General features: G+C 39.4%; 3 protein-coding genes and 1 pseudogene across 4 annotated transcripts; 1 reads left to right on the forward strand and 3 right to left on the reverse strand.

Annotated features, from left to right (window-relative positions):
- Positions 1-1,025: 1,025 nt before the first annotated feature.
- Positions 1,026-14,565, forward strand: LOC148864252 (translocase of chloroplast 34, chloroplastic-like). 2 transcript variants are annotated; one of them, XM_088977889.1, is made up of 9 exons: positions 1,026-1,473; positions 1,607-1,634; positions 3,345-3,455; positions 3,608-3,715; positions 3,861-3,985; positions 4,451-4,715; positions 13,568-13,636; positions 13,747-13,908; positions 14,209-14,565. In XM_088977889.1, exons 3-9 carry the CDS (start codon positions 3,357-3,359, stop codon positions 14,317-14,319), a joined length of 939 nt encoding a protein of 312 aa, XP_088834015.1. In that variant the 5' UTR covers positions 1,026-1,473; positions 1,607-1,634; positions 3,345-3,356; the 3' UTR covers positions 14,320-14,565. The 2 variants fall into 2 exon arrangements, with proteins under 2 accessions (XP_088834015.1, XP_088834016.1); XM_088977890.1 differs by having other exon boundaries at positions 1,029-1,473; positions 1,581-1,634.
- A 2,820-nt stretch (positions 14,566-17,385) lies between these two features.
- Positions 17,386-18,496, reverse strand: LOC148864253 (uncharacterized). The gene is made up of 2 exons (XM_088978144.1): positions 18,186-18,496; positions 17,386-17,908 (listed from the first exon to the last, which is right to left on the reverse strand). The coding sequence occupies exons 1-2, from the start codon at positions 18,309-18,311 to the stop codon at positions 17,546-17,548; spliced, it is 489 nt and encodes a 162-aa protein (XP_088834270.1). The 5' UTR covers positions 18,312-18,496; the 3' UTR covers positions 17,386-17,545.
- Positions 18,497-20,114: 1,618 nt separating this feature from the next.
- LOC148864254 (protein translation factor SUI1 homolog pseudogene) lies at positions 20,115-20,458 on the reverse strand (annotated as a pseudogene).
- Positions 20,459-22,124: 1,666 nt separating this feature from the next.
- Positions 22,125-24,799, reverse strand: LOC148864255 (L-type lectin-domain containing receptor kinase VIII.2-like). The gene has a single exon (XM_088979650.1). The coding sequence runs from the start codon at positions 24,438-24,440 to the stop codon at positions 22,425-22,427; it is 2,016 nt and encodes a 671-aa protein (XP_088835776.1). The 5' UTR covers positions 24,441-24,799; the 3' UTR covers positions 22,125-22,424.
- Positions 24,800-26,298: the final 1,499 nt, after the last annotated feature.

Below are 26,298 nucleotides of genomic sequence, written 5' to 3' on the forward strand. Positions count from 1 at the left end.
TGATGACCCGACTGGTTATAAGTCGAGCTTAGTCATAATTTTAAGCCCACGGGCTCAGGCTCGAGCCTAAGAGCACCAGGCCTAGCTTTTTTTGGGCCGGGCTTGGGCTTTCTCGAAAAAGCCCGACCCGAGTCCAGGCCTGACATGATACTATATATTAAATAATAAAAAATATATTTTTATTTAATAAAAAATCTATACAATATTTTTCTTTGTTATTCTCCTCCTTTTTTAAGTAATGGTGAAATGTTTATTATTTTTGAGTTTTGAAGGTTTTTAATACAAATAAAACAATTTTTATTGAATAAAAAAGAAAAAAATGTTTTCAAATTTCTGGCCAGGCTTCGGGCTTTATACGAGGATCGGGCTCAGGCTCTAGTTGGGAGGGGCATTTTGGTCATTATAAAATTTATGATATTACCCAAAATGCCCCTCAAACTAGCTATTATATAGTTGTTGGGGGGTATTTTTGCAAAAAATCCCCAAAAACTGAAACTAGTCCTTGGAAGGTCCCCTAATGGCTAGTTTCTTGGTTGGGCCATGGGCGGCACAATATGCAAAGTCCTTACTAGCCCATGAACCTGAAACCCTCGACATGAGACCAGATCTACTCCTCACAGAGGGCGCCTCACATGCACATTTCCCGTACTTATACATTATTATACATGGGAGATATTCCCAATACATGATGAGGATGTGATTTGTTTGTGAGGTTGGTGTGCAGGCACCTTGTGTGAGAAACAAATCTCTGGCACATGGCCCGTCTTCCGTTCCCATAGGGCACGATTTACACGAGTTCACATCTGCGCCCCACAATATCTCACGACACATCCTCGCCATGTATTGTGAACATCTCCCGATGATATATCAGAATAGATGATGTCATGATCGGGAGATGTTTCCAATACACGGCGAGGATGTATTGTGGGACGTTGTGGGGCGCATATTTACACCTCCACTATTATCCTTGTTTGAACACGTGCATAACACGTGTTATATGTATTCTAGTTTTTAATTTTTCCCTTGTCGTGGTTGTCGAAAGATTATTCCGAATTTCCGATACATTTTTTAGAATTAATGGAAAGAGAAGAGATGGTGACTATGGGCCTGTGGCTGCCGGTGCCCTTTTTCCCCACTCTTAAAATGAAAAATCAAAGCCGATAAGGCAGTTCGTTCTGCTTACAAGAACTAGCCGATAAGGCAGTCCGCGAACTCGAGAGCGAGCGCTTGTGAAAGCCTTTGCTCCCATTGAACTCTAGGTCCAGGGTTCCCCTTCTGGATTTCGTCTCTTCCCCTTGCCCTCGGTTGACGGTTGTATACCTTCTACCTGCAAAAAGGAGCCATTAGATAAGCCAGTGACGGTGAGTTGGGGACTGTCGATGCAAAAAAAGCCCTAACTGGTCTCAGATTGGCCTTCTTTCTCCTCCAACGGCACTCTCCGAGTTTCCCCTTCCACACACAACCGATTTCCAGGTAAAAATCACTCCTTCCAATTCTTCACTATTTATTCTTCAATCTTCATTTTTCCTTTATTATTATTATTTTTTTTCTTTTCAACTGTTCTTCCTTCAACGTCTCAGAGCTTGCTTCGTTCTTCCCTTTACAGAAACAGAAGCACAATCAACGATTCACGGGTACGCACTCTCTTCCTTCTATTTTATTTTTTAGACAATATTCGTTATACGTACCGAAATATGTTGGAACTATTTTTTTAACCAATATTCATTCTATTTTATTCTCTCACTTAGGCATACTCATAATCAATAACGAATGGCTGTGTTTTGAGGGAGAAATTGCAGTCGTGTTTTTCATTGCTTATTTAATTGATGTTTTCTTATGCAAATGCAAATGCAAATGCCATCCGTGTTTTTCATTGTTTTATGCAGCATGGTATGTACACTGGGATGGTATGTACCAACCCTCTAAAAAATAATAGGGATTTATGCTGTCAAAAATGCATACATATTTTTTAAGTGAAACCCGAAAAATACCAGAGCTAGTTTATGGTGTCACTAGGGATGGCAAATTCTTGACTCAGAAAAATAACTGAGCGTCTCATCGTTTCTACCTTCCATCTGGTTTGACCAAGAGAATAGTAGGACATTGCTGGGATAGGCAATTCCTGATTTGTATGACCAAATAGGGTTCAAGTTGCATCAGTTTTGCAGAAACTGCATTAGCAGACCGGAATAAAGTAATTATTTTCCTTGCAACTGGTTTACTTTTGGACTAATAAATGATAAATCTGACTGTGGATGAGAGATTGAACTCAACTGAATTATGTGTTAGGCTGTTCTAACATGTTCTCAAGTCTTAGTAACTATGGAATACCAAAGCTATAGAATCTATGAGTTTGGTAATAGAGAAACAATGCTGTCCATGTATTGGATCATGATCCAAATACAGATCAAATATGAATTTTGCGTAGTTTTCCTGTTTATAATCAGATCACGTCCAGATTCACCCTACATGATCCATTTAAGATCTTGTTTGAGTGATATTTTCAACTAAAAGTTTGTAGTTGGGATCAAATGTTATAAAAGGTATTACTTGATTTTGTTATAATCTGAGTCCCATCATTTGAATGTAATAGAGTACAATGTAGCTTCATTTGAAATTATAATTGCCATGGTTTTATGTATTAGTCATTTAGAGAAATGATTCCAAAAAATTGGTTGCTGTCAAACATGATTCTGTTTCTAAGAAATAGGAATCAGATGACTGTGCCAACTACATTTGGCCATTGAACTCCAGGTCCAGGGTTCCCCTTTGTATTTTGTCCCTTCTCCACGTCCTCAGTTGACAGTTGTATACCTTGCACCTGCAACAAGGAGTGGTTAGATAAGCCGGTCACAGTGAGTTGCCTGTGCATTCTTTTAAATAATCTATGTTTCTTGTTCTTATTGTATTTTTCAATATACTTGAGCCTCATGAGACTGTAAACAATTTTCTCTCCCAACAAGTTCTTGTTCCTAGGGTTTAAGGTCTGCAATTTTAAGTTTGTTTTCTCGGTTTCTGGAATAGGATGAATTATGTTATTGTTGTTAGGAAAATTTCTGTAAATTGGAGCAATATTTGGTAATGCTTCACTGTAACATCTGTGCTGTTTCTTGGAGCAAAAAAATAGTTTTCTTTTTTCTTTGTTCACATGACACCAGAAACATTCCCATGGAACCTTACCAAACGCAACCCAGTTTTCTTGCAGGGAGTTTGGGACGGAGTTGTAGGATTGTTGTTTGTTTATCAATTTGCTTTCCTTCCTTGGAAATTCTCGAAGTACTTTTTATTCATTTTGTATGAGTGGTGTTTTATTTATTTATTTTTGGTTCATTTTGCATTGTTAGGACGAGCTGTCAATGGCGTCTCACCTTATCCGAGAATGGACTGGAATTCAGCAGTTCCCTGCTGCCACTCTGAGCAAATTGCTTGAGTTGTTGGGGAAACTAAAACAAGAGGTTTGCTTTTCTTTTGGTTTACTTAAACTTTATTTTTTTTTTCCTTGGTGGTTTGTGGATTAAGTATCCATTTGACCATCTAATTGTGACACAAATATATATTGAGTTGATTTCTTTGTCTTTTTTGTTAATTATTACAATAACTTTAATAGAATGTGAGCACGTTGACAATTCTTGTTATGGGGAAAGGTGGTGTTGGAAAGTCTTCAACTGTGAACTCCATTATTGGGGAAAGAGTGGTTGCAGTCAGTGCATTTCAGGTTTGTGGTGTTCACGACTTTGCCTTTGCCTTGGTGATCTTTCTTGAATTGTTATTATTTTGCCCAAACAATTTTAAGGGTTTTCCTGTTTATATTTATTTAATTATTTATGATGGATTGTCTCATGTCTGTCATCCTTTTGCAGTCGGAAGGCCCAAGACCAGTAATGGTCTCGCGCTCACGTGCAGGATTTACATTGAACATCATTGACACTCCTGGGCTTGTAGAAGGGGGATATGTCAATGACCAGGCTCTTGAGATCATAAAACGGTTGGTACTGACATGACAAGCAATTTTGTTGTTTATAGCTTGTTATAGAGATGCATTCTAGGCCCTTGCTTTATTTCTCAATGTTTCTATCAATGTAAGACATGTTATTAGCTTGACATGTTAGGCCCTTATGGTTTATAGCTTGATATAGAAATGCATTCTAGGCCCTTGTTTTATTTCTTGATGTCTCTATCAATGTAAGACATGTCAATGACCATGCTCTTGAGGTCATCAAATGATTGGTACTGACATGGCAAGCGATTTTGTTGTTGATAGTTTGATATAGAGATGCATTCTAGGCCCTTGTTTTATTTGATGCCTCTATCAATGTAAGACATGCTATAGTAGAAAGATTACATTCTCATCAATCTGTTGTTGTTCTTTTAGTTTTGATAGATTGCATTCTTCTCAGTTTCTTTGTCTTCTTTTAATTTTGACTTAACTTTGGTGGTTCTGATTGGACAGTTTCCTTTTGAACAAGACTATTGATGTTCTGCTCTATGTTGATCGATTGGATGCATATAGAGTGGATAGTCTGGACAGGCAGGTAATTAAGGCTATCACTGATAGCTTTGGTAAAGGAATTTGGAGCAGAGGTCTGGTTGTCCTCACTCATGCTCAGCTTTCCCCTCCGGATGGGTTGAATTATGATGATTTCTTCTCCAGAAGATCCGAAGCACTTTTGAAAGTTGTTCGGATGGGGGCTCAGATTAGAAAACAGGAATTCCAGGTACAACATTTTCAAATTTTTAGGCCTTCAGTTAAATAGCATACCTGGTTCTCTTATCTTGTAGAGATAACATGATATTCTACATGTTAAACTCTGTGTAATTATGATTCACTATACCCTCGCTCTAGTTTAAATGTTTGTCTTGTTGCTTGAGGAGACTTGGTATCAAGTAAAGATGTAATAGATGTTCTCTGATGATTTTTGCATAGTAAAGAGGGATAAGAACCTTCAAAAGACAGACAGTATCATGGTAAGTATCCCATCATTCAAAATAGGGAGTGTGGAAATTTAAAAAAGGTCCACCAAAATGCAAATGCCCACTGTAAAAATTACCATTGAGGGGGAAAAAGAAAGGAAAAAGCCCACTATGACACTATCCTATGAATAAACATAAATTAAAGTTAAGCCAGCTTTTCTTCTTTTCTGTTTTAGTTCGTGCTTGTGTGCAGCAAGCTTGCGCTGCAGCATAAAATGAAACAAGTTTGTACACAACATTAGATTTTTTAAAGAAGATTGCAAATACAAATGTGTGCAGTGCAAATACAAGGTCTAGAAATACTGTATACAAGGTTTTGCATTGTACATATTTGTATTTGCACTCTTTGCAAACTGAGCCTAAGTGTGTCTGGATTAAGTGCACATTTTGTGTTTTGAACTTTGGGTAATGTTTTTTTTTCCTTTGCACATTCAAGTCCATGATCCTGACCATTGATCTATCAAATTATTGGTATACTAATGTTAGTCATTGTACACAACAATGCTAGTCATTGTTCCTAGTCAGTTTGTAAAAGCATGAAACCCCTTCTAATGGATCAAATTGCAAATCTGTCACTATTTTCTGCCTTTGTCCATCATCTTTTTCATATTGCAAATTTCAACCATGAAGTAGAAAATGCTTCTTTATTAGGATAAAGATGGGTTGGAAGATGTTTTTTTTTTGTATATGGTAAGAAGTAAACAGTATTCATCCAAACAGAGAAGATTGAGAAAGTGGTGGGAAATCTTAGGGTGCATGGAAATCATACAGTATAATAGCATATGCTATAAACTTGTAACATTGTTGACATGGTCCAAACTGCGACCCCCATGGTTGAACCATTGGGTCAATTCTAACATCTATTTACTTTCTTTTCTTGTTTTCCTTTTCCCCTTATATATTTTATTCTCTTTTCTGGGCAACCAGACACAGCATTGAAATTAATCACACCATAGTTGAATATTATAGTCCAGTTTCCAATACTTTGAGCTCATCCCTAGTCCCCTTAATAATTTAAAGAAATTTTTTCAACAAACTTCTACAAACAAATAAAAAGCTAATGTTCTAAATTATATGTGGAGTTCCTTTTTATTTTATTTTATTATTTGAAAAGGAGGATTAATAACTAACCCCTTGTTTGGATCACATGAAAGGCAATTTCTGTTGTACTGAATTGTACCGTACCAAAAAACTAAAACCAATGAAATTCACAAAATACCAATTCACAGGTTGTCAGTTTGTTGGGAGTCTATTAGGTATATAACTATCCATACTTTTTCAGCTTTAATAGTACTCTTAAAGGAGATATAATTAAGCAACTAAGATCTTAATTTCAATGAAGATAGTGCTGAGATCCTGATAGTAATGTTTGTATTAATAAATATGAACCTCCTAAAGCACCTTCTAGTTCTTGTACCTTTCAGTTGTTTTGTTTAATGATTCACATTCACTTGCAAGTTGCAACTTTCTTGTGTAACTATAGTTGTCTGGTGTAATTGTTCTTTCAATGATCCCAGACAATATACTAGTTATTTGCTTGTTTCTTGTTGGAATAATATCTGAACTCAACTCAAGGAAGCTTGTCTCCCAATTTAAATGGTGTGCCTGAGGTGTTCTTAGGTGCATAGGTGAGGCACATTTTAAGGTATGTGCCTTGTCTAGCCCCTAGGTGCAGCACTTTCTAAAGGCGCTTGCTTGTTGCACCTTGTGCTTCATTCTAGGCACATGCCTTTGAAAATTTGCGTTTTTTATAGGGAATAAGAATTTAAAGACCTTGATATGGACTTGTTTGGGCTTGCCTCAAAGGGGCTTGGTACAAAGGAGGTTCGTAGAATTAGGAATGCATAATGTTTGACATTACATTACCTATTTGAAGTAATGCAATTAGGAAAAGAATAAAGAGATTGAGAATTTACATGCTTGAATATGTTTTATATGTTATGCTTGACTTTGTATTTAAAATATTAAATACATAAATATTTTAAAACATTTATTTTAAAATTTAAGATAGACATAACATGGTATGCATGACTTTATTTTTAAATTTTCATTTTAAATATGTTTTACATGTTATGTTTTTGTATCTTAAATTTTAAAATAAATGGTTTAAAATATTTTTGTATTTAATATTTTTAATTAATATTATTTTTTGATCAACATATTTACTTAATATTACTAATTAATATGTTTTACATTTTATATTTTTTAAAATTTTGGCATTTTTTGAAAAATTTAGCATTTTTGTGCCTTGCTTTGAAAAGGCGCATGCCTTGCAAATGCCCCTTGCGCTCTTAAAACACCAATTACAGCAGAGTCCTTCCAATCTTTGCAATTAGGAATTTCGCTTGGGAGTTCTTGAGTTCTTATTAAAAGCTCTTCCATTTCTATCCTTCCCTGAATACCATTAGAACATAAAACTAAGTTCTAGAGAATTCTATTCCTGCCAGAAAAACACATTACCGTCCATTAGGAGATCAAAATGGGTATACCTTGAGGTTCTTTTTTTTTGGGGTATACCTTGAGGTTGCATCAATATGTTTTTTATTTTTTAATTTTTATTTTTATAGCTGCAAAAAGTCGGCCCTTATCTTGAAAGCAAACTTGCAATGAAGTAGCAAGTGTGGTACTGTATCTTCCTCCACTTCACATCTCATAACCCAACCATTATATTGTCTCCAGTTTTACACAAAGCACGAAGTATAATTTTTTTTTTCTAGTTTATTGAAAATGCCTATGATTATGTAAATTGGAGGTGCCTTATCTCTTCTCCCAAGTTCTCTGTTGGCAGGTAAACTAAGGAGGGTGATTAATGAGGTAGTAGGAGAATCTTAAACGTCGTTTGTACAAGGCAAATTCTGGGTGGGGGTATTGGTGGCTAGTGAGTGCATAGATTCAAGAATAAGAAGTGGAAGACCAGGCTTGGTATGTAAGTTAGACATAGAGAAGGCTTATGATCGTGTAGAATGGAAATTCTTGGAAGAGATGCAAGGGTTGATGGGGTTTGGAGGGGTTGGATGTATGGGTGTATTCCATAAACTTCCTTCTCATTGCTAATTAATGGAGTCTTGTCTGAATTCTTCCAAGCATCTAGATAGTTGAGACAAGGGGATTCAATTTCCCTCTTGCTGTTTGTATTAGTAATGGAAGCATTAAATCTGATCATGAAGAAATGAATTCAGAGGGGCTGGATAGATGGCTTTAAAGTTGGAATTGAAGGTCCGTGTATGTCTCACCCTTCAATATGTTGATGATACACTAATTTTTGTTGATGCATCAGTGAACCAAGTATTGAAAAAAGTTTATTGATAGGAGTGGGGTCAAAGGTAGGGGAGCTACCTTTTCTCTATCTTGGGCTGCCGGTGGGGTCAAAGGTAGCAGCAGTCAACATATGGAGGCCTCTAATAGAAAGAGTGGAGAGGCGGCCGGACAGATGGAAGGCCAAGTCTTATAAAGAGTGTTCTTTCCAGCCTACCAACTTGCTACCTTTCTTTGCTGAAGATCTCTAAGGAGGTGGCTATGAAAATTGAGAAGACTCTGAGATTTCCTATGGGAGGGGCGGGGGGTCCAAAAAGTTTCACCTAGTCAAGTGGGAAAAGGTGTGTAGGCCAAAGGAGGGAGGTTTAGGGCTGAGAAGGGTAAAGCTTTTTAGCAAAGCACTGCTAGGGAAAAGGTTGTGGAGATTTGGGCAAGAGAGAGAGAGAGAGAGGGAGGCTTTATGGAGGGTGGTGGTGGTGGGGAAATATGGAGTGGTAAGGCATGGGTGGGAATCAAGGAAAGTAAGTTCTTTTGGGCTAAGTGTAGGCCAAAGGAGGAGGGAGGTTTAGGGCTGAGAAGGGTAAAGCTTTTTAACAAAGCACTGCTAGGGAAAAGGTTGTGGAGATTTGGGCAAGAGAGAGAGAGAGAGGGAGGCTTTATTGGAGGAGGGTGGTGGTGGGGAAATATGGAGTGGTAAGGCTTGGGTCGGAATCAAGGAAAGTACGAAGTTCTTTTGGGCTAAGTGTTTGGAAAGGAATTTTGAGCTTTAATTAGGAGTTTAGGAGTTAGGTAAAGTTCAAAGTGGGAGATAGCTTTAAAGTTAGGTTTTGAGATGAGTGGCTCGGGGTAGGAAACTCTGTGATGTCTGTCCAAGATTATACAGGCTGACAGAACAACAACAAATCACAATAGACCAGTGTTATGAGTGGAGAGGGGAACAGCTGATTTGGGACCCTAAATTCAGAAGAGCTGTACTTGACCAAGAAGTGGAAGAATGTATCTTGCTACTGGATAAATTAGAAGGTGCCGGCATCTCGAGGTCCACAGAAGATGGCTTATGGTGGAAAGATTTCAGAGAAGGAAGGTTCTCTATGAAGTCATTCTACAGGACATTAACAAGAGAAGTAATGGAGTCAGACCAGATAAAAGGTGTATGGGGCAACCGAGTACCCCCAAGGGTAGAAGCCTTTGTTTGGTTGGTAGTGCATGACAGCATTCTTACTACTGACCACCTGAAGTCTAGGGTTTACAGTTAGCAAGCTGCTGTTACTTATGCAACCTGGAGGAAGAAACAGTCCCTAACTTGTTCTTCTCAGGCAGTGTAGCAAACTTCATTTGGAAGTTCTTCTCCTTCTTGTTTGGAGTGAGTGTCTTCCAACCTTTGTCTCCAGCAGAGATCTTTTCCAAATGGCCAAAACTCAAAGGAAGTAAGAAAGCTAGAATACTGAGGAGCTGTATTCCATTTGCAGAATGGTGGTCCATATGGAAAGAGAGAAACAGAATGCTGTTTGAGGACAAGCCAAAAAGCATTGAATATCTAGTAGCAGCAGTGGTCTACCTGATTTCAGACTGGGTCCTTTGGCTTCCAGATTTCGACCAAGTGAACAATTCTGATCTGTTGGAGAATTTTTGGAGTACTCTTGAATTGCATCCTTGTAATGATTATTCATTTTCAGTTTGATCTCTAGTTTTTTTGGTTTGTCAACTTGACAACCATCTGATGTGAGATGTACTTCCTTTTGTAGTTTAATGAAATTTCTATTTATCCTTAAAAATGGGCAATCTGCAGGTTACTTTGAAAGTTCTAGAGGGTTAAGGCAGGGAGATCCTCTTTTCCCCTGCTTTTCATTTACCTCATTGAAGTGCTTTCCCTTTTCAGAAAGAGGGCTGCTGGGAAGGTTTTGCAATTTCTTCGGGGTAGGAAAAAGTAAACCTTCTCCAATTTGCAGATAATACTCTTTGCTTTTTAGATTCCTCTCCAGATCAATTGGAGGTTTTACTCGGCATCCTTTGTTGGTTTGAAGTGGTGTCAGGTCTCAATGTAAATCTGAATAAGAGTCCGATCATCCTGGTGGGTCAAGTGTTTAATTTGGAGGAGTGTGCTAGGGTGCTGGCATGTCAGGTGTAGGGCAAAGTGCTCCTCTTCTGTTATTTGGGATCCAGTAATTGAGAGCATGGAAAAAAAATGTCCTCTTGGAGGGCTAAATACTACTCAGTTGGGGGTGGAGTGACTCTTATAAAGAGTACCTCTGTAACCTCCCCACTTTTCAGGATCCCAGCTAAAATAGCTAAAAAGCTAGAGACATTGCAGAGAAAAGAAAATCCATCTTGTTAACTGCGAGCAAGTTTGCCTTCCCATGGAGGAAGGTGGTCTGAGAATAAGGAAATTAAAGGTGTTTACTTCTGCTCTTCTCAGCAAATGGATCTGGAGGTTTGGCTCTGAAAGAAATTCGCGGTGGAGAAGCCTAATAGCTGCTAAATATGGTGTGGATTGGGGCAACTGGAGATCTTTTGACCCTCTTCCTAATTGGGGCTTGCTCTATGCTCTTTCTTGGAAGGAATTATGAAGAACCTACCTGTTATCTCGGAAGGTTTGGGTTTTAAGGTGGGCTGAGGTGATTTTAGAAGGACCCTTGGTTTCTGGATAGTCCCTTGGCTGAGGCCTTCCCTCTCCTCTTCCAGTGTCCTGCTAATCAAGATGTCTCGGTGGCTGACTCATATGTCTCCTGATAATTCTGTGAACTGGATCCCTCAGTTCAGGAGAAATTTGTTTGACTGGGAGATGGTCGAGGCTTTGGAGTTGCTGGAACTTTTACATGGGCAGGGTACAGATGTCAATTTGGAGGATAAATGGAGATGGAAGTGGAGTGGAGATGGCTGCTTCTCAGTCAAATCCCTGGCTTCCAAACTCAGCAGCTCAGGTTCTACTGATTTTCCTAGCAAGCAGATTTGGAATCCAATCAGTCCTTCAAAGTCTAATTTCCTGGTCAAAGTGCCTATCTAAAATCAACTTAGAAAGGAGAGGGTTGCAGCTTCTGGATTTGTTTTGTGGTCTTTGTGGCCTCCTGCCAGAATCCACTGATCACCTAAGTATTCATTGTCCAGTCTCATCTAAGGTGTGGGAGCACTTCCTTAAAGCTGTTGGGGCCTGCTGGGTCATGTTGAGCTCTGTCAAAGACGTGCTGTGCTGTTGGAAGATCCTGGGTTTGAAGAAAAAAGGAAATCTAGTTCGAAAAACAATTCCTGCAGCTGTCATATGGTTAATTTGGTCTGAAAGAAATAATAGAATTTTCTGTAACAAAATGAAAAGTCCAACGAATCAGTAGTGTGGTTAGTAAGCTGGTTTCTTGGGTGTCTGTAAACTCTGAGTTTAAGCACCTGAATGTGTCTCAGTTGTTTAGCTCCCAATCCCTATGGAGTCTGTAATCTGAGTTGATTCCTGGCTAGTCCTCTGGCTAGGAAACTGTTGTATATTTTTCTCCTCTTATTAATTAATTTTTACCTTACCTTTCAAACAAAAAAAATTCTAGTTTTGTTTCTAGATTTTTGGAGTTTTGAGTCATTCCCTACTTTATCTTATACACTTGTCTTAATTTAAGTAGAAAAGGCAACGTACTACTCTATTACCAGTGGAAAGCTCAATTATTGATCTAGCCACACAAGCCTTATCTTGTGGTTACATTTCACCTTAAAAAAGCAACACAATACCACTGATCCTGCAAGGCTTCTAACTTTCTATCAGAAGCATGTTAGGTAGAGACATGTGCTGACTAGGTGTTTGAAGTATTGTATCTTTTCTTTTTGAAGATTGCTCCAATTGAAATGTAAAAGAAGTTAGAATAGCATTCTACTTAGTTTTTCAATGTGCCACATAAGAGGTATGCATTGCATATCAAAGCATTATTTGATCCTGTTTCTGCAGAAAAAGCTGATGTTGCAAATTGCGTTGCTGCAACAGCAGAGGAACACCATGCAAACTTGCCTTTGCCCTTGGTGATTGAGTGGTCCGATGCCATCTCAGGACTTGCTCTCAACGTAGGTGTGGTTAAGGATAGACAGGCTAATAGGGTTAAGATTTACTTGCTCTTAAGAGGGCCCGATGGTCCTCTTTGACTAATGACATCTATTTAATTACAACACAGCAATCTCCTACAATAGTGGGACCCACTATCCCAATGACACGTCCATTCTAATTTCTAAGTCCTTGCACAGGAGCCAAATGTTCTGCCCTTGGAGAGTTCCCTTGTCCAATAGGTCTAAAGTTCAACCTCGTAATGGCACTATGAAGAGAAACAAAGACTGTCAAATTAATATTCTAGAATATGTATGCATTAAGGCATCCCCTAGTGATCTACCATGCTGTGAATTCCTTGCACGGCAATCTGGTGCTTTGCTAAATGAGCTTAGGGTGTAAATTTTTTCAGCTAATTTAGACGAGAACTGCAATTTACCATCTTCATGCCAAGTATCCCTGTCTTAAGCTTCCCAGGGCACTGTAATTTAAGGTTCCATTAGACTGTTCAAATCTGAGTCAGATATGTAGCCACTACCCAGCTTTGTATATGCTTTCTGTATTTTATAGCTCTAGTTGTGTCTCAAGAATAATTACCCGGTTAAATACTGCGGCATGATTTCAAAAAAAATTCAGTCAAGTTTATTTTACTTATCCACATATAAATTAAATGCGTTAGATGACACTGACAAAGTATTTAAGTATTATTTATTATTATTTTTATCCTTTTTGGAGCTGGTTGCAATACCCCTAGTTAAATCTTATGCACCCAAAGGTAGGCGCTAAAACTGCCAATGATGAACCTAAAATGTAATTTTTTTATTTGCATAATTGTCGTGTTCAAAATACAGGGTTGACTTCAATCTTCTGGTTACAGACTTTACAATTGTTTTATTTTTTTTTGTATGTTATGATTATTTGGAATTTTGGATTATAAAGCCATCCGAATTCTGATGCAATGGATGCACAATTTCTATTATGAAACTTCTAGGTTTAGATAAGAAAAAAATCACTGCATTGTGAAATGTTTTCTTCAATCCGAAGGTCAACTCAACTGCATGAGATGTAGGCCTATGTTCCTGTAAATGGAAAGGACAAAACTTACAATTTGTACTAAAAAATTGAAGTATCCAACATGATACAGAACCCTTATACACTGTACAGGTGTCGGGGTATGATAGCTGTAGGCCATAAAAGTCCACTAATGATGAAGCTGCTATTTGGATAATTATGCTACTTGGATACTGTTTCAAAAATGGTTCTTATTCTTGATTACTGGTTTCCAGAATGTCGTCCTTATATTTTTTCCTTGCTTCTATTTGTTCTCAGGATTCTTCCATTCCAGTTGTTTTGGTTGAAAACAGTGGGAGATGCCGCACAAATGACAGTGGTGAAAAGGTTGATAATATATATCATATACATAGAAATCTTTTTATTAACTATTGATTTTCCCGGTTCTTGAGAAATTCTGAGATTGAGAACTCCGGCAGCTATGATCTTGAATGCAGATTCTTCCAAATGGCACTGCTTGGATACCAAACTTGGTTAAAACAATCACAGACGTTGTTTCTAATGGTAGCAAGGCGATTTTGGTGGACAAGAAATTGATTGAAGGACCCAACCCAAATGATAGGGGAAAGTTCCTTATCCCCTTGATCCTGGCTTTTCAGGTAAAGTTATCTAACCTGTTGGGGGGCTTTGTACCTTACCCCAGATCAATGTTTTAAAACACAGACTATATGTCAACCCGCAAAGCTGTCTGGGAGGCTGATCTGATGGTTCACCCGGACGGGTAGCTTGTTGGCCCAGTTAAAATTGTCAAAACCAGGATCTGGTCAGTTGGCTCGGTGGTTGTGTCAACAGTTAAACCACCTCGTCAATTGTTAATGACAGTTCCAGACTTCCAGTTGATGGAGTTACATGGATACATATGATACCCATTTTGTGCTCACGTGTTTGCTTTGGTGCAGTATTTCTTTGTTGTAAAACGGATTCAAAGGGCAATCAAGAATGATATTACAGAGGAGAGCAAGCCTCTGTGGGAGCTGCGGGACATGGGTTTGTCTAACCGCAAGTTCTGATGTGGCTCAACGTTGAACCTTTCTGGTTTTGGTTTTCCTTTTGGAGAATTTGTCACTGCTTTTCTGCCAGTAGCCCAGTTCGCACTGTTTGTTTTCCAATGATAGAGTTAGTAGTAAACTAGTAATTGTCATCAGTAGCAGCAGCACACCTCTGCGGCAGATGGATTTGAGAATACTGAGATAACGTTTCCCTAGTGTATTTCTATTTTCTCCTATTTTGGATAATAAATTTTCGCTGGTTGTCCACTTTTGCTTTTTATTTTTCTAAATTTGTATATGATTTCATATGTTTTCTCCGTTTTCATTTTTTCACCACTTGAGATCAATGTTTTAAAATTCGATCTGGAGGTTAAACCGTTTTTGCTAGAAAGTTTATAATTTATAATTTCATGTTTTCTAGATAACGCTCTCTTTTTTTTTGTTCTTTTTGAGGCAACTCATATTTGGAACATTGGAAGCGATCTGAAAGGCACCTAAAATAAAATCGAGAGATCACCCTAATTAGACAATCAAATGCAGAGTTGTAGCCTTCGACACATTTCTGTAACCCAATGATCAAAAGGAACGGATCAACGGTTCAATTGCTAGGATTGATGAGCTTTTGACCGAATGAGCGATTTGACTGATACGAATTTTAAGAAAATTGGATTCATAAAAGGGATAAGGTGACGGTTTTATACTGTTCAACTAGAGAAGAAATTCACACTCCCTGTTGTATTGGTTCCCCTTTTCAGGTTGGGGGTATTGTAAGGAATAGGTGTCAAAATATTTTCTGAGTGGTCATTAATCGCTCTAGTGTTAATTTTCTGCTTTTGCTTCCTTATTTGAGTGAAAAGGTTCAAAAGCATATCATTAAGCGTCAGTTTGGGAAGAGTAGAAATATCAAATATATAGTGTAAAGTTTTGTATTTTGTATATTTATTTGCACTCCTTGTAAGGTAAAAAAAATGGATGCGTTATATATGTATTAAGTTTTTTCTGAACCCTTTAGGCAATAAACTTCCATTAATGGGAGTACATCTCCTCAGAAACCAATAACTTTAAGTAGCCCGGGACTAAAGACCAGGTCCTGGAGCTAGCTCATGTGCTAGTCTTTTACAATTATAAGGAGTACCAGAGAGTGCAAAAGGTGAAACTAAAGAGAAGACCACGGTACTGCAATGATTAAGTTATGGATTCTCGGGGTAGATTACATGCTGAGGAGATAGAGCCCAGCCCCAGGTTAGCATCAGTTGTTCCAACGATTAATATGGTCCACAGAAAGATTATTCGCCATTTAAAGCCTTGTAATAAGGCCATAACTTCAACTTCATCAGAAGAAGAGGATTACATAACCTGGAGAGCTCGACCAAAGAGGAAGTGCCCAAACTCATTTCTCACCGGTTATCACAATTCCAATCGCAGCAGCTGAAGGATTCCATGCACCATTTATCCATGTTTATTAAATTTGCTTCCAAGTTCAAGTTCAACTGATATGGGGGAATAATAGTGTTATTTAGGTGAATGTGGTGCACGATATCAGCAATATGCAATGGGAACGCATCTGCACTGTCGAAATTGATATTGTTTTGGTGCTTTCCAAGGTTTTTAAAACCAAACTGGACAATGAACTGGTCAGGGGTCCAGTTTCTGGGTTGAACGGTCTGACCATTTAAACCGAAAAGATGATTCATTCTGACAAAAAAAAAAAAAAAACGGCCAAGACCATTGGACGGTTTGAATGCCCGGATCAACATTTTGCTGACCAAATCAACAGATTTTTGACAAAATAACAGTTCAGGGGTAAAATGGAACCGATCCCTGTTTTTTCCAGTCCAATCCAGTTTTGACAACCATGGTGCTTCCAAATAAACCACATAATAATCACCCCAGGCAAGTGGAGGACTTCATGTGCTCTGTCCAAACGAACCCACCATACATCCAGCCAGTGATTTAATCTATGATTTTGGAATGCTTCAATCCTCATCCCTGGTGAAAGAACAAACCAAATTGGTTTCACCGCGGCATATGAGAAGAAGAGGTGGTCAATCGTTTTCACTTCTTCATTGCATAATTATCTGCAGGTAGGGTCCACTCTGTTTGATCTCTTAACCATCTCAGCACCCACTGGAATAGCCTTCATGCAGCACCTCCGCTAAAGGGTTTTAATTCTTGGGCTTAAGAGCTTTATGTAATAGGATTTCAAACAAAATTTTCAGTCTCAAGTTTCATATAACTATTTTTCAATTAATTTTGTTCATAAAAATATAACAATAATGCCATTTTATTTTATTTTTATTATTACTATAGAACATTTTAATCATTTTTAGTCTAATTTATCTATACGATTCAATACCTGATTTCAAATTCAAATGTGAACGAATGATATCCAATTCAATTTAATCCGTTTTCAGCCCTATGATTAAAAACCCGATGTAATAAAAACAAACATTTCAACCCAAGCTTGAGTTCAACAAAAAGCACTTTGCCGGCCGGTATGAGTTGAGTTCAATAAAAGGGCTTCATTGGAGGAGTAAAATCGTCGCAGAAAACACAACACTATTGAATTCCCTAGCTATAATCCTTGTTGAATTTGTTTCTGAGAATTCGAGAATAAGTTTGCTATCCACAGGAGAAGAAACCTTTTCGTTTGTTCCACTTCTAAGCTGTTACCCTTTTGTTCCACAACATTTTTCTTAATTTTGAATGTTGGAACTCTCCCACAAACTTCCAAAATGAAGAGACAATGCGTATAACACATTCCTCTATCGACCACTATATTTGGGGAACAAGTGGAATCACCTGCAGAGTTTCACATTCCACTGATGCCACGTGCTACGACAATACACAGAATTGATATAAAGAGCATATGTGTTGTTGAGGATATGCTTGTTTTATAATTAATGGTCAGAAATCAAGTTTCTGCTAAAAAAAGGGTCAGACGAAATATAATTCAATACTTCAGTCACAAAAATTTCTGCCCCCCTTTATTTCACAATATATAAGGAGCCTGAAAAGAAAAAAAAAATTAATAAGTTAATTTTAAGGAGGGAAGACCAGATTAAACTTTAGTCAGAATGCAAATAATAGAGCACCAAACCAATGATAATGTATATAAAAATGAGTGGTTTAACATTAACATGCGGGCAGTATCTTGGTATGGGAATTGAAATTTACAGTAATATCTCATTCCGATTGCAACTTTTGTTATTTCTGGCGCTACACTTGGCCCTACCATGAGATGCAATCAAATTTCAGATGTTAAAGGTTGCTTGTGGCTTGCGTTATCTGATTTGTCTGTGTCAATATCTGGTTTCCCTTTCTCCTCAGGATCTGCCACCACTCCTGCTGGCCCATTCTTCACCTTGTCTGTCGTTTGGTTGCCAGCAGCCCCAGAATTCTCTTCAGTTTGATTGGCAGTGCCAGTCAGAGGATTCGACTCTGATAGCTCCCCATATTTCATCACCTGATCATGATCAGGCTTGGGTTCAGGAGTGGCATCTGCATCTGAATTTGTTGCCTTTGGGCTTGGCTCCGAGAGATCAATCAATGGCTCCTCCTTCTCCTTTGGAATTTCACCTCCACTATTGTCATTATTGTTCTCCTGCAGCTGTGTAAAACACAAGAATGTTAGATGTCATTCCATGTGGGTATTTTCCTAAGAGATTAATTATTGGAAGACCTTCACTCTTCACTCCTCACATCTGCACAGATGGCGATGATGATGATGATGATGGCAACGCCCAATAGAAGACATACATGATGTTCATCACCATTATCATCATCAACCACAGTCATCTGCTCTAGGTGAACCCCAAAAAAAAATGAAGTAGAGCCAAACAGAGAGCTCCAACTGGGGAGAATTGCATGACTACAAGTGGACTTACTTTTGGTTTTGGGGCACAGTCAGTCTGGGGTTGGACATTGTTGAGGGTGGGGTGAGGGCTGGGTGGGGTTGGCAGAGAATCTGCAGGGCCATTTAACTCTTTGGGTCTGCTCGCACAGCTTCCCATCGCTAATTATGATCAAATGTGGGATGACGTGCGATGTGGAGGTGGCTCCCTCCTGCAAATACTACCTTAACAACCTTGTGGGAAGGCAGGAGCCTAAGCCTGGATGGAGCCTGGAGCCTGGAGGGGTGTAATTAATAAATAAATAAAGGACATTTATATATATTATATTATGAGCTCTCTCGGCCGGGATAGAAGATGGGATTTGTGGCAGATAAATGCCAACGACTTTTTCCTGACAACAGCTTGTTTTAGTCCCCTTTTTTTCTGGGCTAAAGCGTCTGACTTAGTCAGCTTTACGTTTGGATGTTGGGTATATATATTAGGATAAAATACAAAACCTTCCCAAAATCTTTCCCTACATTTTTTAAAAATTTGATAAAAACCTCCCTTCCATCATTGTCTAAGACGGAAAATACTAAACGGAAGAATAATTTTTTCTAAATACCTAATTTACTCTTTTGCTGATTAGTTGCATCTATTTTTATTTTTTTACTGAAATAATACCCTTGCTGACATATTATACTCTTTCCTCTCCCGTCGACCTCTTTACCCCTAAACTCCACCATCTGAAGAATAAGAACACAACATTCATTTCACTAATCTAAACCCATTATTCAGCTCTCTTTTCTTCTCCTCCTTCCTCATCCTCCCTGCACAACACACCGAACTGTCATCGAAACCTCTCTGTGGGGGTGGTTCGGTGTTGTATTCCAACGCATGAAATTAATCCAGTTCTCTCTTTTAACCCATGAGAACATGAAATTAATCCAGTCGTATTCCAACTGAATAGAACATGGAATCTGATGAATCTTTGATTGAGATTTGAGGGACCATACACTGCTATACTGGAAAAGCGGAGGTTGCATGTTAACCAGCGGTTGTCCTGCAAATTAAAATGAAGATTGAAGAATGATCATAGCTCATAACATAACATCACCTTTCTCTTTCTCTCTCTTGGTTTGACGTTTGAATCTGACCAACGATCTTCACCATTAATTAGGGCTGTTCATAACAAGACCTAAACAGACCAACCCGGTCCGATCTAATCCGAGTTGGCTGATTTTTCTTCAACATCGATCGGTTTCGGATTACAAAAAAACATAAACCGATGGTTTGGTTCGGTTTCAGTTTTGATGTGTGAAAACTGAAATCGAACGGACTTAGATATATATTATATATATCTGATATATTTCAGTTTTACTATATATATATATATATTTTAGCTTTATTTCAGAAATATAGATATTATATATAAATTTCTGATATATAAAATATCAGTTTTAATCCATCAAATCATTTTTAATTTCGAGGCATCCAACCTTTGCTTTCTTAGCCTTGCATCATTTACTGTTCACATCGAGAGAATCATTCACAAAATTGACCCAAACCGATTCAAACCGACCAGGTTGGTTTTGGATCGGTTTCGGTTTCATTTCTAGATAAATCGACCAAGTCAGATCGGTTGGAAAAACGCCAATAAACAAACCCAACCCGATCTGTAAACAACCCTACCATTGATCTGAGTGTAAACTTGATGCCCTATCTTCTTCTTAAGATGACACTTGGTTGGGAATGACGACCACCGTGGCTCCAACGGTGGTGTTATATTCGTGGTGGAGATTTAGGCTGTGTAGAGGCAGTTCGATGCTGTGTAGGGACAACGATGAGGGAGGAGAAGAAATGTGAGAGATAAATAATGGGTTTGGATTGGTGAAATCAATGTTGTGTCCCTCCTCTTCGAATAGTGGAGTTCTCTGCTGACATGCATAAAGTATGGTAATGCAGGGACTAGTCTGTTGCTGCTCAAAAACCATGAATCTTGATATGTTCCTTCTTTACAATTCCGACCTGAACGAGGAATGTCAATGCATTTTTCTATTGATCACCTTGAAGTTGATTAACTTGGCCTAGCTTTGGGTCTGGGACAATAGTACCATTGCAGCAAAATTCCTTCTTTAGATCCTTGAGTATTTTGAAGTAACTGAATTCCTTCCTCAAACCTTGCACTGTTCGGATTTTTCAACCATTTCTCTGCCTATATACGCACGCACATGCACATACTTCTTTGCCCCAGCACCAGAGTCCTCAGCATTTGCCTCTATAAAGGGATGGAAGGCTGTAGAAATCTGGATGTCGTGTTCAGACATGAACCTTAGATGTTGAAAGTGGAGGACTACAGATGGAGTTTCGAAGGTATGGCCAGTTGAAGAAGAAAGAGATCGATGATAGGAGAGGAAAAGGGGAGAGCATGCTAATAGGGGTAAAATAGGTATTTAGAAAAAATGATTAATGGATTTAACGTTTTTTGTCTTCGCCATTGAGGGAAGGGAGGTTTTTGTCAAATTATTTAAAAATTCAGGAGAAGATTTTTTTAAAGTAAAACTATAAAAGAGATTTTTATGATTGTCATAAGTTTCAATAAGTTTCAAGGGAGGCTTTTGTATTTTACCTATATATTAATATTATACGAAGGGTGATTCCTGATCCTCAGTAGTCTGTCCAGTCCCCCTCTACAACGCAATAGGATCCAGGCAACCCACCCACAACGCAATAACGCCCCATGTCAGCCAAGCACATGGGTCTGTATATTCTTGATTGGTGACGTGAGGTGACATTATTGAATTCAGATCTGCGCTCTATAACGTCCCACAGCATATCCCGCCGTCTATTAAAAACATCTCTCTCGATAATGATATTATCGATTTTGGTACTATGATGGAGAGATGTTCCTAATCCACGACGAAAAATGTGCTGTTGAACGTTACGGGGCACCTTGTTTTGAGTCGCAGATGTGAACTCTCGTTAAATATACAGAGCCTCCAACACAGTCCATGTGAGAAACATGAAAAGACCTCGCTCGCTTCTCTATTTGAAGAATTAATTTATGAATTTTAAAATGGACTGAACTATATAAAAAGGCCAAAAAAAAACATATAACCGCGAGGTTCTTTACGAAAAAGAATGAACATTAATATTTCTTTGCTTATTCCAAAGGTCTAATATTGCCAATTAAATAAATTTTGGTTCGGTTGAACCAAGACCTTGATTTACTTGTAAAAATACAGACAAGGTGTTTATAACCAGTCAACCATTAGCCTTTCTCTAGTTTAATTAGGTCACATTTGATTACTTTGAACCGGGGAGTATGAAATAAAAAAAAAAAATTGATTTTTGATTTTCGAAGGCAATACTTTTGAAAAATTATAAAAAAATCTAATTTTGTAAATGATGGTCCATTTTTTTCAAATGGTTCATAATAATTAAAATGCCCTCTTTTATTTTTCAATACCGCAGTGGCTTTGAAAGAAAGACATATTTTTGCTTTATTCAGATGATAAAAAAAAGATTTCACTTTTCAAATTTTAGATTTCAGTTTTATCAAATTCCACCAAAGTAGTATGGTAATATTCCATCGTCCATACAAGCCAACAAACAAATTATGTACTTGTCCACACGCAGAGATTAAGATCATTCATTAATGAAACATCTACCGAAAATTAAAGAAAGAAAGAGTCATGCAGACGAATGATTCGTTTTAAGTCCATTTTACCATAACTGGATAAAGAAAATGTGATCGATTTATTAGTCCAAATTGGAAATTACTTAATCCGATTTCCTAGATATTAAAACAAAGAATTTCTAAAATAAAACTCATCTCATTTCCTAGATATCAAATCAATTTGATGGATTCAAGGAAGGAGTTGGCAAACCATGGCTAACAGTACTGTTTCCTCAGCCTTAGGTGATTGTTGTCACTGGACAATTAAGGATCCGTTTTGAAATTTTGATGATTAAGAGGAGTGACGCTTTGGATTGAATTGAAAGTAGCAATTGAATCATAAATTGGTACAAATATGCAGCCTTACTCTGCTCTAGCTGCCTAGCTCTACTCTATATGAATAAATTATAAAAACATTAATAAATTGGAGAGAGAGAGAGAGAGAGAGAGAGAAGACAAGTTTGGCTGGTTCAGGTGCATTACACTGGACTCTGTCTCAAACCCCAAAGCCATGAGGTCCATGACCTGCTGCAAATCCGATTGTCCTCACAGCTGTTTGCTCTGTAACACATATCTCCTACTTAACCACTTCGATTATTTCCTTCTGGTTTTATTCACCTGAAAGGTGCACAGGAATAACCACTGCACAGATCAGTGGCACTATTGTAAGGAAACAAGGCAACGGGTCGTCTCGCCGGCAACTGGGGAATGGACCTCTCCATATTCAGCATCTCCACCACCTCTTCCATCGTCGGCCGTCCACTTCCCTCGTTCATTGTGCACAGCAAACCTATCTCCACCACCCGAAAAGCTTGTTCCGGGTTATAAACCAATCCCATCCTCCTATCCACCACCTTCCCCTTCTCCTCTCTCTCATGCATCCTCCATGCAAAATCCAACAGCTCTTCCCCTTCTTCGTCCGAATTCTTTCTCCCCGCCACGATTTCCAGCGCCACGATCCCGAATCCAAATACGTCCGCTTTCTGAGCCACATCACGGCTCGACACGGCGGGCGCCCCCAAGATGAACCCGAAATCTCCTAGAACCGCTCGAAAGCTGACGTCCAGGAAAACGCTGCTTGTCTTCACGTTCTTGTGTGCGAGTTTCTTCGAGTGGAGGAAGCTTAACGCTTCGCCGACGTCCTTCACGACCTTGAATCGTCGACTCCATGGAAGGACTCCAACTCCAAATAGCCATCTGTCCAGACTTCCATTGGACATGTAATCGTACACAACCATAGTTTCGCGCTTATCGCAGCACCACCCCCTCACGGGTACCAAGTTTGGGTTACGAACTCGGCTAATCACACCGATTTCTTTAAGAATTCGCCGACGATCCGCGCCTGTCGAGTTCAGGAAACGAGTTGAGAACCGCTTCACCGCCACGTGGCAACCGTTATGCAGTATTCCTCTGTAGAAGATACCTCCCGTGTCGCTTCCCAGTACCTCCGCCTCACTGAAACACCGAGTCGCCGAAGAAAGCTCGGCGATGGAGAACCGACGGGGTTTATTGGGTGGTCTCGGCCGTTGCTTTTTGTCGGGAAGAATGGCGAGCGTTGATTTCTCTTTTCTACGCTTGCCGTTGTAGTAGAGATTGATCAAAACCACTAGGCAGAGAACGACAACTGCGACGAAGATCATGAAACTGCTCGGCGGTTTTCTGTGAGCTGGTTCGGTGGCTTTCGTGGCTTGGAGGAAGATCTTGGTCTCGCACGTCTCGGTGGAGGGCAAACGAAGTGCAGCTCGACTAGTAGAAGAGAAGTTCCATGATAGCACGTTGTGGATTTGAGTGAGATTGCCGGTGGAAGCAGAGAAGCCAATGAACATGTACTCTTTAAGGAAAGGTAATAAATCGAGCGGCGCGGAAAAGATGGGTGTTGATGGGTAAGCTTGACCGTCTGGTCCGAGACGGATGTCGATCCATTTCCGTTCACCGTCGTATGTAATCCAAGCCCGATGAACGGAGCCATCTCTAAGATAAATCCCAACATCGGAGGCGTTGATGGTTGTGCTGGATAAGATGCTACCGAGGTTGATGCCCACGTGGTTGTCATTGGGATCGCCAAACTCCAGATTTCGACGGGTGTCGAATTCGACGGCGAAGGCTTTGTAGTCGTCGTCGCAGGCGTCGTTCAGCATCCCCAGCCACGGGCCGGGTCGGCCGACCGTCACCTCGTCGGGGACAATGATAAACGTGAGACCGCTGCCACCGTGACTTCCGTCGCTATAGTTGGAAGTTGAAATTGGGGCGGGGGGCGTAGGGGTGGTGTCGAACTGGATGGAGAAGGTGGTTTGGAAGGAAGCGGGAGTCTGGGTAGGTGGATCGAAGAGGCGAATGGGAGAGGAGAAGATCGCTCGTCCTGCTTGATGCCTGAGATCAAGTGCTCGAGTTGGATCAGGGATTTGGATGGAACCCTTAGAGTCGGAGAATTTCGCATTGCCCAACAGCTTAACTTCATGATGGATTCTGGGGTTGGTGCTGGGGTAGAAATCTGCGAAATACAGATGCTTGAATATGTCTGTAACAGGTCCATCGAGTGAATACACTAGAAACGAAACTGGATTTAAGATGATAAGAGATATAATTGTTGAACAGATTATTGAGCAGAAAGGAGAACGATCAAACTCCATCGCTAGTGATAGAGAAGACGAGAAGAGGTAGCAGAAGCTCTTCGGGCTTCGGCTGGATTGAGATCACGCTTCTTGCGCTTTGCTTGATTAATTTGGATAAGTAATACTTAAAATTATAGGGAGCTACCTGCACTTTGGTTTAGTGACAATTAAGGGCTTTCGCTTTCACTCGTGACAAAGAGGTATCTGTAATTCGAGAAATCAACACTCAAGTCCATTTCGAAGGAAGGAGTACAAATAGAAATATATATACTGCAAATGTATTTTATATGTATTTATACTGTACATATTATTAAAGCATAATTTTATAATGCATGGGAGTGCAAAGAAAAAAATGCAAATTTTGGTTTAATTTTGTTTTGAATTTTACTTTATTCTAATTTTGATTTTATTTTACTTCATTTTTAATGCAATCAAACAAAGTATGGTAAAGTTTAAAACAAAAATAAATTAAAACTTGCAACCAAATCATTTGTACTACCACATTTTTGTATCAGTGCAAATTCATTTGCACTGCAACCAAACATGTACAGCCTAATTGTTAACCCTTTCAATTCAATTTTCATTCTCCAAGTGGAAGAATTACGACATTGAAGCAACTCAACAATTTATGCATTGATATCTATTTGTATCTGATGAGGGCAGATTTGGCCCTCCACTGACATCATGACACATGGCATCGTAGAACAGCTGGATGGCATCCTAGCATCACCTAGGGGACGACTTGCCTTAACTTGCCTTAACCAAAATGATGGAGTCCTACCTGGCGACCTAGTGACTTGCCTCTGTCACTAGCCTAGCGACTTGTCTCTGCCACCAACCTAGCGACTTGTCTTTGCCACCGATCTAGGGACCTACCTCCACCACCGACCTGGTGGAAATCTAACTAGCGACCTCATCTACAACTTAGGGCGGCTTGTAGCACCTCATACAGGGCCGACCTGTGGTACCTCATCAGTACCGACCGAAGTAACCTCGACGTGAGGAGCGACCTCCCTCGAAGGCTTGTCGACCTGATTAAGGTCTAGGTGGCGACCTGCAAGACATGCTTGCCGACCAACTCTGCATGCATCTCATCACTCCTGGATCTCTCGAAGTTTAGTTCTCACGCCGAATGTTCTAGAGGAAATCGAGTAAGAAGCAAAAGTCAGCCTACATGCATGATTACCTCAGAGGACTTTGGACCAATTAGGCACGTCTTCCTGGAGATATTGGATGCAGTGCGTGATGCCCACGCCAAACAATGCCTATATAAAGGCCTTACCTCCAACCACAGAAGGTAGATACACAATGTAGCTCTCTAGCTCTCTTACTTTCATCTCTCTTACAAAATCTCCACATTCGCTAACTTAAGCATCGGAATGACCACCCCGGGTAAAGAAGGCTAGGCACTTTGACACTGTTTCCTTGCAGGTCGCACCAGTAAGGTGTGCAGCTCGACACTTTCAACTAGGGATAGTTCAGTTAGGCGTCAGAGCCACCTTCCAGGTAGGGACAATTTAGCTAGGCGTCAAAACCACCTTTCAGCTCGTCACCATTCAGCTAGGCGTCAGAGCCACTTTCTAGGTAGGAACCATTCATCTAGGCGTCCGAGACACCTCCCAACTCGTCACCATTCAGCTAGGCATCCGAGTCACTTTCCAGCTCGTCACCATTCAACTAGGCATTTGAGTCACCTATCAACCGGGAGCTACCTAAACGCGTATCATCAGTATCATTTTACAAATTTATTTTCTCATATAATTAAACTATAAATGAGCGTTGTGATTGTCACTCATCATTAGGTGGATTAACAAATTTAGACTTAAATGATGATTTTTGAAAGTATAAGGCACCTCACTCCCATAAGTGAAAGACA

Source organism: Nelumbo lutea, chromosome 3 (assembly GCF_056320005.1).
Source record: "Nelumbo lutea isolate HS-2025 chromosome 3, American lotus-T2T, whole genome shotgun sequence".
Taxonomy (NCBI): Eukaryota; Viridiplantae; Streptophyta; class Magnoliopsida; order Proteales; family Nelumbonaceae; genus Nelumbo; species Nelumbo lutea.

Excerpts from the sequence above, each read along its gene's own strand:
- LOC148864253 (XM_088978144.1), bottom strand. The coding sequence starts at position 18,311 with ATGGGAAGCTGTGCGAGCAGACCCAAAGAGTTAAATGGCCCTGCAGAT. Across the intron at positions 17,909-18,185 it reads ACTGTGCCCCAAAACCAAAA|CTGCAGGAGAACAATAATGA; the intron begins GTAAGTCCACTT and ends TGTTTTACACAG.
- LOC148864252 (XM_088977889.1), top strand. The coding sequence starts at position 3,357 with ATGGCGTCTCACCTTATCCGAGAATGGACTGGAATTCAGCAGTTCCCT. Across the intron at positions 3,456-3,607 it reads TGGGGAAACTAAAACAAGAG|AATGTGAGCACGTTGACAAT; the intron begins GTTTGCTTTTCT and ends TAACTTTAATAG. Across the intron at positions 13,637-13,746 it reads CAAATGACAGTGGTGAAAAG|ATTCTTCCAAATGGCACTGC; the intron begins GTTGATAATATA and ends TCTTGAATGCAG.
- LOC148864255 (XM_088979650.1), bottom strand. The coding sequence starts at position 24,440 with ATGGAGTTTGATCGTTCTCCTTTCTGCTCAATAATCTGTTCAACAATT.